This window comes from Rissa tridactyla, chromosome 1 (assembly GCF_028500815.1).
Source record: "Rissa tridactyla isolate bRisTri1 chromosome 1, bRisTri1.patW.cur.20221130, whole genome shotgun sequence".
Lineage (NCBI taxonomy): Eukaryota > Metazoa > Chordata > Aves > Charadriiformes > Laridae > Rissa > Rissa tridactyla.
Window position 1 is genome coordinate 125,185,855 of NC_071466.1, and position 12,660 is coordinate 125,198,514.

The window sequence follows — 12,660 nt, forward strand, 5'->3', positions numbered from 1 at the left end:
GCTGTTGCTTGATTCGTCACCACCTGTTGGCATTCTAGTAAATTTTAGATCAGCCAGTTGCAGAAAATAAATTCTTTCTTAATCCATAGCTCAAAAAAAAAAAAAAATCAGCCATGTTTGTTACTTTTCTCTGACAAAGGTTTGCCTGACAAAGGGCAAGGTTTGCAGTAAACTAGGTTGTGTCCACAGAGGGATAGTGTATAGACCTCATCAGTAAGTGGCAAATACTGAAGCTTTAGGTTCATGGTTGTATGTGCCTAGAACCACAGGGATATCCTGCCCTTGTGGTCTCCAGGGTAACAAATTGAGAGTTAATCAAATAGTGAGTGATGGAGCCACTTTTCAGTTAAGCTGGAAGTGAAGGAATGCAGCAGAGGAGGAGCTCTGTATCTTGATTGTTCCAGACACCTCTAGACATTTTTGTGGGGGCTCCACAGCTTGAAAAGCTAAATGATTCCTAAGGCTGCTGGGGAGATGGGGCTGTGGAAGTTAATGTGTTAGTACATCTGCCTCTGAGGGGTAAATGTCTCAACCCAACCCCACACCATTGTCGCTTCAGTTTGTTCCCATCGGTAAAAATCACAGAGACAACAGATCAATCTGGCTATGAAACTGAGAACTTAAAAATTGAGCCAGCCAGTTCAAATCTGTATGATTTTTAGGCAAATTGTTAAGAACTAGATTTTCAAACCTTCCAAGCATACACAGCTCCTAGTAAGACAGTCTGATACTTATCTCCATCCTTTCAGGTCCTGTTTCTTCTGCAAAACCAATTTTGTGTCAGTTGGCTGAATAATGCTTAAAAAGTTTTAGAGAGAGGTTATGAACAGATGAAGACCTGTCATAATTGTAAAAGGGGCATAACTTTTTTTATTGTCTGAGCAGTGGCACATTTGCCTAAATAATAATGTTTACATTTCTGCTCTCCAGCAGGATTCTTCTTCAGTGATGTAGTGTACTCCTGTGGGCTTCAGGCTCGGCTTTTGTGTATTCTGTTTTACATATCAAGCTGTTTAATGCCTTTTACTACTATTATTGTTTGGATTTTTCCTGGTAGGAATCAAAACCAAAAGTGGTCAGGCGCAGTTATGCCCTTGCAAACAAGCAGAATAGTGGTTGCTATGCCATCTCTCTGTCTTCGGCACTGAATGAAGAATGGAAAGAAGTAAGAGAAACCGGAGCAGTTAAGAAGTAAGTATATTCCATATAAATGAGAAGGTGAAAATAAAACAAATTGAATAAACGAGTTGCTGGAATAAAAGCCCTGGCTTAGCTACCATTCTGCCAGTTGATTTGGAAGTGTTGTGTGAATGTAGTTATTCCTGTTTCTATCCTGGTAGGTAACAGACAAAATGGATATGTTACAGGGACACAAAATCTCACAGAAATTAGAGAATACCTGAATTGTGACTTCAAGTTCCTATCATGGATGCATCAATGGGAGGGTAGGGACCTCATGGCCTCTGTGAGTGTCCGTCTAAGTCCGTATCACAGCAAAACTATTGCTAACTCAAGCTGAGCTTTTTTTTTTTTAAATCTAAACAATGGGGTTTTTTCACTGTTCTGTCACACTCAGTCTATTTATAACTAGGTTGTCATAAAATTGACTAGTTAGTACAGGAGCTTGGTTAACAAAAGATGTTAGAAAATGAGAACATACAACTGTGTAATGCAGCAAGACACTCTGAGAGTGCTGACATGCCTCAGTTCTGTCTGCACTAGCCTGTTAGCCCTCATACTTCCAGTACAGCAAACATAAATGAAGTAAATTGCTCTTAAGAACTCTTGCCTTTTGCTGTCACTGTTTTTACTGACTGTATAGCAGTTGGTTTTGTTTCTGCAACAGCAAAAATGCTCGGTTCGTGGTTCCAGTTAAGTAATACGGTTGTTAATCTAGAGCTTTTAAAATGTATTTTAAATACTAGCTTTAGAAGTAACTTGAGCAGTTTCAAACCACTTACAGTGCATATGGTGCATGGCATGTAAATCCAAATTTCCTGCTTGGAAATGTGGGAGTTGTTATTGGAGTCGTAATGAGTAGAAAATCAGGGTTCGTTCATACCATTTGAGAATATATTCCCTAGTATTTCTTCCCATTTTACGTGTTCATTTATCAGTTACTTCTATGAAAAATAGAAAAACAAGATGAAGGTAAAAAATAATCTCCTTTTCAAAAGTTGTCTCAAAATTTCATTGTGCAGTAGGGTGCATATTTCTTCGTAACGCTTAACTGTTGGAGGAAGAAATGGTAAAGGACTCTTGAGTTAGTCAACAGTTCTGAGAACTACCGCTTTTAAAAGGTTTTCTAGAAAATCTTCTACATGTGGGACGGCAATATTAAGAAGGATGTCATGTAAAAGGCAGTTTGTTGCTGTTATAATGTGATTTGTGTTTTCTAGTTTAATTGTTTATCCACCCCCACCTGCAAAAGGAGGACTGGGAGTCACAAGAGAAGACCTGGCGTGCTTAGAATATGGAGAGTTTCTCAATGATGTCATCATTGATTTCTATCTTAAGTAAGTAACAACAGCCTTAATTGTATTCTTCTTGGACTTGAATGTTACAATAACTAATGTTACTGGTCACTAAATATGACACAATAATTTTAAAAGTAACAGGATGATGAATTTGTAACTTGGGACTTTTTTAAAGCTTTTGTGTATTTTCAGCAGTTTCATTTGTTTCAGTTCATTCTTGTTGCCTGTCTAAAGGGCTGTGATATAACGCAGACAGAATAGCTGGGGGAAAAAAAGCCTCTTGGTGACCTCACAATGCTGTACAGATTTAAGCAGGCAGGTGAACAAAGTAGAGGGTCTGTACTAGGTACTCTATTTACTAAGTTTGCATGAAGTGGAGCATCGCCTGCTATTCTGTGCAAGAGTTCAGGAATTCTTCTGATGCACAGCTCCTGGAGAAAGGAACACAGCTAATACTTCTTGAGGAAGTTGAGCTTGGCTCACCTGCTTCATGCCATCCTGCTAAAGTTGCTTGTGAAAGTAAGTTTTCCAGAACCAGTGCTGTGGGCCACGATTCCCTAAAGCTGAGGTTTATTTTCCCTGTGCTGACTCAAGCCTAAGCAGAATTCTGGCTCTTTTGAAGGTTGTCCACGTGGCTGCGGTAACCATGAGCAACAGGAAGCCAGTTAAAAGCTCTTTTCTGGAGGTGTGGAAAAGGAAATGTGTACTAAAGTGTTTTGATGTGGTTTTACAGCAAAGCTGCTTGTATTTTGCTCTGAACTAGAAATCAGTCGTGCAGCATGGTCCCCTCAATAGCTGTAGCTTTATCTTGCCAGAAAAGGAAGATGAGAATAAAGGAATTTAATGCAATGATTGCAGGAAACCCCTCTGCTTTTTAAACTTTATTAGACTTCCCACATTCTCAGTTTTCATTATGTGGCAACCTGTATCATGTATGACTGTGTTGCCCGAGTCATCATGTGAAGCTGGAGGCACCTTGTGTAGGATGATGGCAATTACAAAAGCCTTCTAGGATGACAGAATAAACACTGGAGCCAATGTTTATAGTAAAATGATCAACAGTAAAATCATACAGAATGAGTACCTGTAGAATATTTGTCTTAACTTTCACACGCATAACCTGTAGGAGTAAAACGGACAATTTATAGTACTGAACTGTTCTATGCTTTTTGTATATGCAGGAGTGTAACACTCCATAGGCTTACATTTGCTTAGGTTTTCAAGCCTGTCTTAATTACAAGGGATAGAAACCTAACTCTGAAAAGAAATTCAGAAGCATTAATAGTGGAGCACAACTCTGAGGCAAAAAATAACTGCATTCTTAGTAATTGCTTGGCTGTTACATACACTGATGATGTCCACCCATGTGCTTATTGAAAACACAGTAGAGAGAAAAGTCTGGCACGATTGGCAACTGTGAAGGCAACTGATAGTAAGCATAACCTGAGTATGACAAGTCATTAAAATAATTGTCTTTTTTTATCAGTAATAGTACTTTCTAGAAAAGGAATTTAATAATTTCCTTCTTTTTTCTTTGGTAGATACCTGTTGTTGGAGAAGGCGCCAAAACATCTTGCTGACCGTGTACACATTTTTAGCAGTTTCTTCTATAAGTGCCTGACCAGGACAGAAAAAAATTCTGAGGGGGATCTCAAAGTTTCGTAAGTTCATTTTCAGTGCTGTTATGACCAGAAATAAGCTATCTATTGATGTCACTTGGAAGTTCTGCAGATCATCACCTAATTAGCACATAAAATAGTAATCAGTGTTCTCCAAAGGATTAGTGGTTAAATGTTGTAACTCAGGATTTAAGCATGCTGGTGTTTCTCGCTAGAATCCGTGTGTGATTCGTGAATTAATGAATATCATTAATATTCATATTAATGAAAGTGTTATCACCTTCCTCCAACTTTATCTGAATCTTTACTTCAGACAATTATGTATGTATTTTGAACTTTTTATTATAAACTCAGCATTTTGCAAGGTATGCATCACTTTATGAAATTGCACTTCTAAAAATATTTTTAGATTTACTACATACTTCATTTTCCATATTGGTAATAAATTACTGTCCAAAATTTTAGTAAGAAAATTTTCTTATACATCAAGTTTACAAATTTGTTTTTTAACACTTAAGCACACTGGAATTGCAGAGTTTCACAAAAAGTGTCATTAAGAGCTAAATATCTCTATATCACTTTGTGTTTCCAACTAAGACTGTATAAACGGTAGGACCATCCCTAGGACACTTTCCATTCTTCTCAATATTGATGTTTGAGCATGGAGCTTGCCCTGCCCCACTTCATTTACAGTGATACCTGCCAGCAGCTTTCATTCTGTTTTCATCATTCAGCTTATCAAAACTTTTTTTTCCTCTTTCTCTGAAATGATTTTTCTTCTGTTATTGGTGAAGTCCCCAGGTTTTTCATTCTATTGGCAGATGAGGCCACCTGCACAAAGAGGTGTGCCGTCTTGTTTGTGTTGTAGTCACTGCTGGCTGAAAGCTATGTTAAAGGGAAAAAAAGGCAACTTCTTTAGTATTTTCAAAGATGTCTCAAAAATTCAAGAAGCTGTGCTTGAGGGAATGTCTTCCATCATTTAATGTCTTCTGACCCTGAATCTTCTGAGGTGGAGACAAAATTATCCACGTTAAGAATGCTGTTGTATCTTGATCTGATTCCTTTTATAAGGCTGGATTGTCCATAACCTTCTTGAGGAACCAGAATGGCACTCTTAATTCACCACATTTCAAGCACTGTATCTGCTCCAGATCAGGAGGTGTCTTTGGAAATTTTAGTTTTGCATTTGGGCTTAGCTTACCTGGTGATTATGGGTAGTTTGGGTTTTGTTTGTTTCTGTGGTTTGGTTTTTTTTCGATACGTGGATAGTGGAAAGTTGGTCTCCATAGTGTTGTAAATGAAATTAATCTCAACTGATACAGCTACTTAACTTAAGGACCCTTTGCTTCTCTTTCTTTGCACTGCTTAGGCAGTAGATTGGGAAAGCTCCTTTCCCCTTTTAAGTTCCCAGTGCTTCTAGAGTCATGTAGCAGGGGAAGTTTGCAGCAAGTCTCCACTTAATGCTGGCCCATCCAGAGTCCCACAGTAGCTTGTTTTTCCATTCCTCTCTCCTTTTCTCCCGTTATTCCTTCACTGAAGTTACGTTTCTTGATCACAGATGAGGATGGAATTGGAATGCTATTGGAATGCTGTATCTATTAGGGATGTCTCCTGAGTAGAGTGAATTTTGCTTTTAGATCATATTGGAGCAAAGTTCTATGAGCTGTTGGTTTCTATTTCAACTTGTGCAAACTAAGAAAGCTGAAAATCTAAATGTAGGTTTCTTCTCAGATTTTTCTTATTCTCCTAGTATCCTGTCCTCATGCTTTATGTCTCTAGGACTGGAAATTAAATGTGCTCCAGCATTTAAAGCTCAGGATTGGAGGGAATCTATGACTCTATGCAAGGCAGTTAGCTTTTTCCTTCAAAAGATAAGGATGTCTAGACAGGCCTTCAAAAGTGGTATTGTGAAGTTTAATTTATGGATGTTTATATATTGCTATAGGTCTGTTTTACATTGGCTGGTGTTTAGGTGAGATTTTTGCATTTAGTGTAGTAAATAATTACTGGACAAATAACTGTAGGAAGACCTTTCAAATCTATGGATGATTTTGTGTAGAAGAGTTTAAGATAGTTCAGAAATGACTTGTTAGCCACTTGTCCCCAATGGTGTGCTGATATATCTTTTTTCTCTGTTGGGAAAATTTCAAGAGTAAATGAAAAACCCATTGAGGGATTGGGAAGATGTAGGAGTACTAATCCCTATACTTTGCTTTAACTAAAAAGAACAAATCTGAACAACAGTTGTCATTTGGTTTCTGCAGAGCAGCACAGAGAAGACACAGAAGAGTAAGAACATGGACTCGTCATATAAACATCTTCAGTAAAGATTATATCTTTGTGCCTGTGAATGAGGAGTAAGTATATGTTTTAGACACCTTTTCTGATATTTAAATATTTTAATGTTGTGGTGATAAAAAGATTTATGGCTGTAAGTTTGGATTATCATAAATGAACACATTAGCTTTTGATGAAGTGTGAGGAGTGAGTAATTTTGAAGTCTCTTCAAAAGTTAAACTTTTTATTTAGCTGTTTTCAGTAAACTTTGCATCTTTGTTTTTTGCTTTACTGTTGCTTTTATGTATTCTTCAAAATAGTTTGTGTGTCATTATGATGATTCCTGTGCACTTAAAAATATTACTACAAAGAAATCACAGTAATTCATAGTGTTAATTGATCAGGAGTAGTACTTCCATGGTTCTGTACCTTTGCCTGGCTGAATAACTGACCTGCACTTCAGTAAAACTGAATAGTCATTGGACTTACATATGCAAAACAGCTGCAGAAAAAGATAAGGCCATACCCTCAGCTCTATTCAAAACTGGAATTACCATCACAGATTATTTTATTACTTTTTTTTTTTACAGTGTGATATGGGTGGTGAGACACTGATATATTGCTGTAGTGGATTTGTTGGGTTTTTGTAAAGGAATTGATGCTTATTTTTTGCTGTTATGCCACAGTGCAAAGTGAAAAACGAGTGAGAGGATTAGTAGGAGATGCTATGAAGGAATGTGGCGACGATGGTTATGTGTCCCCGAACAGTTGTCCATGAGCTCTCGATGTTAAAGAACTTTTCATATCCTTTTCAGAACCAAATGTTATACAATTTTGACATTTTTGTCTCCCTCTCTTCGCACTGCTGCGCAGGTCCCATTGGTACATGGCAGTTATCTGTTTTCCATGGTTAGAAGAACCTGTGTATGAGGAGTGTCCCCCTCAGGATTCATTATATCACCAGCCTCATCTGTCTCCACTTTGGTCAGAGAGTGAGAACACTAGAACTCGTTCAGTGTTGGCCTTTCCTGGTAACTGCAAGGATGAAGAAGAAATGGATGCTAACAGAAGTTTATTCTCAAAAGGTTGGTAATCTAGAAGAAAATTATGTCAAGCCATATACAGTTCTAGCAGCATCTCAATCCTTGGAGGAGAGATATGATATCTTAAAAAAGTATCTTTGATGTTAAGACTGATGTAATATGTTTTTGTATTACCCTGTGTAGCAAGCACTGCACTGCATTCTTACTGTCTGCAACTCTGGGAAATACTGGAAGGGAAATGTAAAATCAGTAGCTCAGATCCCACCATGAGTGGGAGGTTCTTGGATTTCAGTAAGAATTTTATCAGAAAAGAAGGCCCTCAGTAAGTCTGCTATTTGAACATTCAGAAAGGAAGCAAAATTAGTTTATACTGCACTATTGTATTTTGAATAAGAATAATCATGAATCTGAAAATATTTCATTTTTGAAGTATTTTCTTAAGCCTTTTTAATTTGTCCTTTTGTACTAGGTGGCAATGAAATTGCTGATTCTGCTTCAGTCCTGGATTCAGGTATTTCTAAAGTAAGTGCCTTTTTGTACTGACAGAGGAAAAATATATTACTCTATTTCTGAAGGCTCTGAGACTTGACCAAGTGATTTTGCATCATCTTTTTTTGCAGCAGCTGTCAATGTTTGCATGGCCTGCAGCATGACCTGAAGTCCTCATTTGCCTACCTATATTGCCTATGCTGTGCTGTCATGTGTTGTTAAAAATTATTTATCAATTTCTCCCTTTCTGAAATGGGAGCCTCTTGGCTCTACCCTTAAATCTATGAAGACATTTAAGTTTATAATTGTAGGTTTTTTAAGGTTATTTTTATTTTTCTCTTCTCCCAGATCTCCTTAAGTAATTCAGAAAGGCAGATTTGTAAAAGGTATGTTTCTGTTTCATACTAATATTGTATTGTTAAATTATACTAGGAAATGTGCGGTCATTCAGTGATTTGTCATAAAGCCACAACTGTAGGAACTTGTCTATTTTTTCCATGTTTGTTCAGATATGAATGCTCTTGTTAAGCTGTATTCAAACAAAATGTTTGCTTCAGTAGTATTCGTAATGAAAGACTACAGTGATGTTTTTTGGTTTTCTTTGTTGTGTACAGGCCTTGTATACTCATCTTAGATTCTTTGAAAGCTGGTTCTGTGCAGAAAACAGTTCAGGTTTTGAGAGAGTAAGTAACTACAGTTTCTATTTATTATAAAGACATGCTGCCTGGCATATTTCTATGTTCAAAATACTTTTCTCTATAAAGGTGTACATTTCTAATGCTAAAGGCAAATCAATAAAGAGCCATGACAAAGAAAATTGTAATAGCAATATGGAGGCTTGGGTGAAAAGCTTGTCTTTGTTCTGCAGCTGAGATATGGAGAAATTGTAAAGTGGGCAGTCTTTTTGAAATTTTTTAAAAAATTAAATAATTAAAAGTAGAGGGGTTGTCTGGGTTTTTTGTGTGGTTTTTTTTATCCCATCCAGTTTAGTAATGGTCAGTGTTTTTAAGGGTAGAAAACCAGATTCTTTAAAATGAATACTTTGAAATTTAAATTATTTTTCTTTCCAAAGGGCTGTTCTTCATTTTTTTTGATGGTGCTTACAGAATTACAATGTTAAATTCACTCCTATGTGCAAAAAGTAGAAACTACACTGAAGCTTTCGAAAAGCTTCATGTGTCAGTATAGTTGTATCAGAATAGTATTATTTGTTTTGAAAAGTGAGAGTAAAAATACATTCAGTATTTTATGTAGTAAATGTGTAAGTATTGGAAGAATGTCTTCAAACTTTCACTACTTATACATGCTCATAATGACTTTAACATCTATTAACTTTTTTAAAAGTTGCTAATATTAAATATTTGAAGCCAAATAGAATTGTTCTTTTTGTTCTCTGTTGTGTTTGCTTCACTGAAAGGAACAACAATCTGTAAACCAAATAGTACATCCTTCTTGTAAAAGTAAATTCTTCAAAATACTATGTGAGGGTTAGATGAGACTCAGAAATTTTTATTAAACCTTTATTCTACATAGAGAGGCCTCCCCACTATATGTGTCTTGGAAAAGTGAAATAGCAATTTCTTTTTTATTTTTTCTTTAAATCTCTCTGGGATGCATGAACTTAGTGCTCTGTTCTTTGAGCACAAGAACAATAGAAAAGCCTGATAACAAATAAGTCATAATCATTAAAGAAGTGATCCTTTAAGGTTTTTAACAAGTCTTTATGTACCTTGTACACTCATAGGTTGCAAGAGTCATATTGGTGCAATTGTAAATGAAGTTGTTTGTAAGGTGGATTCTAAGGGGTTTTTTTAATAGTTTGCTTAGGTTAGAAAACCACCGCTGGCCATTTAGGATTAACCCAGGAAAAAATCTGTGTGATAGCTAGGAAAGATTACTTGAGTTCTTCCTTTAGTTAAGGTTTAAAAATGTCCTGGTGTCCTAATAGTTTGAAGAAACTCAGCTCAATTAACTGTTGTTTTTTGAATAACGTCATGCATCTTTCTGTTTTGTATAGTGCATATTATGTGGTAGAGATGCCTCTGAGTGTGATAGAATATTGGGTAGTGGAAACTGTGTTGTTCCTTGTATGAATTTCTTTGACAGATTCAGTGAAAGAAATTGGTTAAAGCTATTTTAGCTTTTTGGCCAGCTCCAGAACAATATTGAGTAGTATTCCAAAATGCATTGTGCATTATTTCTCAAGTATTTAATCTGTTTGCTTTCTTTTGTAGGTACCTTGAAGCAGAATGGGAAGCTAAACGAAAAACTTATCGAGAATTTAATAAATCAACAATGATTGACCTGTGTCCCAGAGTGCCTAAACAAGATAACAGCAGTGATTGTGGGGTCTATTTGCTGCAATACGTGGAAAGCTTCTTCCAGGTACAAATGTAAACTAACCTCCCCTTTCCCTAAAATCACTTTAAACTCAAAAAAAACCTATTTCTGAGGGAAATAGCCAGACACAAAAGCTTGTGATGCTCAGCCTCAAAAAGGGGTAAAGCCATTTGAGGAAGAGATGAAACGCATTCTTCAGGTAGTGGCAGGGCTGTTCGTATCTGGAGCACAGACAGTTTCTCATCTGTGTTTGTTGGCAAACATTGCTGACCTTGTAGTTTAATGTTGTTTTTACACTGACACATTCAGTATCCGTAAATACTTGGATATGTTTGGAGTCTACTTAGTTTACACATTGCTGGCTAACAGATGCTACAAAAGCATCTGTTTTGTGCATCTCTTCTTGTAGCCTCTAAAACTTTGATCAGCTTGGGCATTGGCCTTTGAGTGGCTCTGCAGGCTCCAGCTTCTGCAGAGAGAGGAAGGGGGGAATCCTTAAAAGCCAATGCACGGAGCTAAGGGAGCCTCTCTTTCCTGTTCAGCACATACCTTTAAATATCTGCAGATGCTGGGCTTCAGGCACTCTCTTTTAGGGTGTCCCCAACTCTTCATCCCAGTGATCAGTGCACTGCCCTTTTGCTCTGGCCTTTGAATGGCTCCACTTGTTTGATGCTTATACATGTGCTCCATGTTCTTTCTGAGAGTCCTGTGCATGGAAGGTCTTGTGTAGGGCCTTGGCCAGTGGACAGATTTATCTTCTGTGGTAGAACAGATCATTATTCCAAAGTGCATGTACACTAATGCACACAGTGTGGGGAATAAATGTGAGGAATTAGATATCTGTGTGCAGTTGCAGGACTATGGTGGTCTTCAGATCACAGGGATGTGGTCAAAATGTGCTCAGATGACTGGAGTGCTGTGATGGATGGATACAAGCTCTTTAGGAAGGACAGGCTGAGAAGATGAGGAGGTAGAGTTGTCCTTTATGTAAGAGAGCAGCTGGAATGCATGGAGCTCTGCCTAGGGTTGAATGAGGAGCTAACTGAGAGCTTACGGGTAGTGATTAAAGAGCAGACTAATATGGGTGACGTAGGAGTGGGCATGTGCTGTAGGCCACCTGACCAGGAAGAACAAGAGGACAAGGCTTTCTATGGACAGCTAGAAGCAGCCTCACGTTCACAGGCCCTGGTCCCTGTGGGGAGCTTTAATGACCCTGACGTATGCTGGAGGGACAACACAGAAGGACATAAGCAATCCAGGAGTTCCCTGGAGAGCATCAATGACAGCTTTCTGACCCAAGTGATAGAGGAGCCGGTGAGGAGAGGTGCTGTGCTGGACCGCATACTCATAAGCAAGGCTGCAGTAACCATAAGATGGTGGAGTTCAGGATCACGAGAGGAGGAAGCAGGGCAAAAAGCAAGATCACAAGCCTGGACTTTGGCTTCTTCAGGGATCTGCTTGGAAGAGTTCATCCAAACAAGCAGGAAGTCAAGCAAAGATGCCAGGAGGGTGGCATGGATGGAAGAGCAGCTCCTGGCAAAACTGAAACATAAAAAGGAAGCATTCAGAAAGCAGAAGCAGGGACAGTTAACCTGGGAGGAATACAGAGATATTGTCCAGGCGTGCAGGGACATAATTTGGAAAGCTAAAACCGACTGGAGGTTAATCTGGTGAGGAATGTCAAAGGCAACAAGGGCTTCTATAATTACACCCAATGACAGGACAAGAGACCATGGATACAAACTGAAACAAAGTAGGTTCCTCTGAACATAAGGAAATGTTGGTTTTGTGGTTTTTTTGTGTTTTTTGTGTTTTTTTTTTTTTTTTTTACTGTGCGGGTGACCAAGTGCTGGTACGGTTTGCCCAGAGAGATTGTGGAGTGTCCCTCCTTGGAGATATTAAAAAGCTGTCTGGACATGGTCCTGGCAACCAGCTCCAGGATGTCCAGCTTGAGCAGTGCGGTTAGACCTCCAGAAATTCCTTCAATCCTCAACCATTCCCCTCCAACGAGGGGAAACGGGTTCAAGTTACGTCAGGGGAGGTTTAGATTAGATATTTTTCACTGAAAGGGTTATTAAACATTGGAATAGGCTGCCCAGGGAGGCGGTGGATTCACCATCCCTGGAGGTGTTTAAAAAAAGGGTAGATGGGGCACTTAGGGACATGGTTTAGAAGTGGCTCTTGTCAGGGTAGGCTAAAGGTTGGACTCGATGATCTTAAAGGTCCCTTCCAACCTCAACAATTCTATGATTCTATGATTCTGTGATTCTGTGATAGATGAGTTGAGCTCTTGTGCAGGTCGGAAATAAAACTTTACCAATGCTTTTGAACTGCCCATTCTCTAACAGTGGGGTCATGTTCTACTTGCAGAAGCAAGGCCAGGACAGGGTGGTTGTAATTTGTCCTAAACATACC

At 38.3% G+C, this 12,660-nt stretch overlaps 1 protein-coding gene across 7 annotated transcripts in view; it reads left to right on the top strand.

The window, feature by feature from the left end:
- The window catches only part of SENP7 (SUMO specific peptidase 7), a 47,569-nt gene that overhangs the window by 31,687 nt on the left and 3,222 nt on the right, over positions 1-12,660 (top strand). For all 7 annotated transcript variants that reach the window (XM_054184058.1, XM_054184070.1, XM_054184061.1 and 4 more), the window contains 9 exons: positions 1,058-1,191; positions 2,400-2,516; positions 4,019-4,138; positions 6,361-6,453; positions 7,247-7,458; positions 7,886-7,938; positions 8,254-8,291; positions 8,520-8,588; positions 10,140-10,290. In XM_054184058.1, coding sequence (XP_054040033.1) covers positions 1,058-1,191; positions 2,400-2,516; positions 4,019-4,138; positions 6,361-6,453; positions 7,247-7,458; positions 7,886-7,938; positions 8,254-8,291; positions 8,520-8,588; positions 10,140-10,290 — 987 coding nt within the window. The remainder of the gene's footprint in view (positions 1-1,057; positions 1,192-2,399; positions 2,517-4,018; positions 4,139-6,360; positions 6,454-7,246; positions 7,459-7,885; positions 7,939-8,253; positions 8,292-8,519; positions 8,589-10,139; positions 10,291-12,660) is intronic.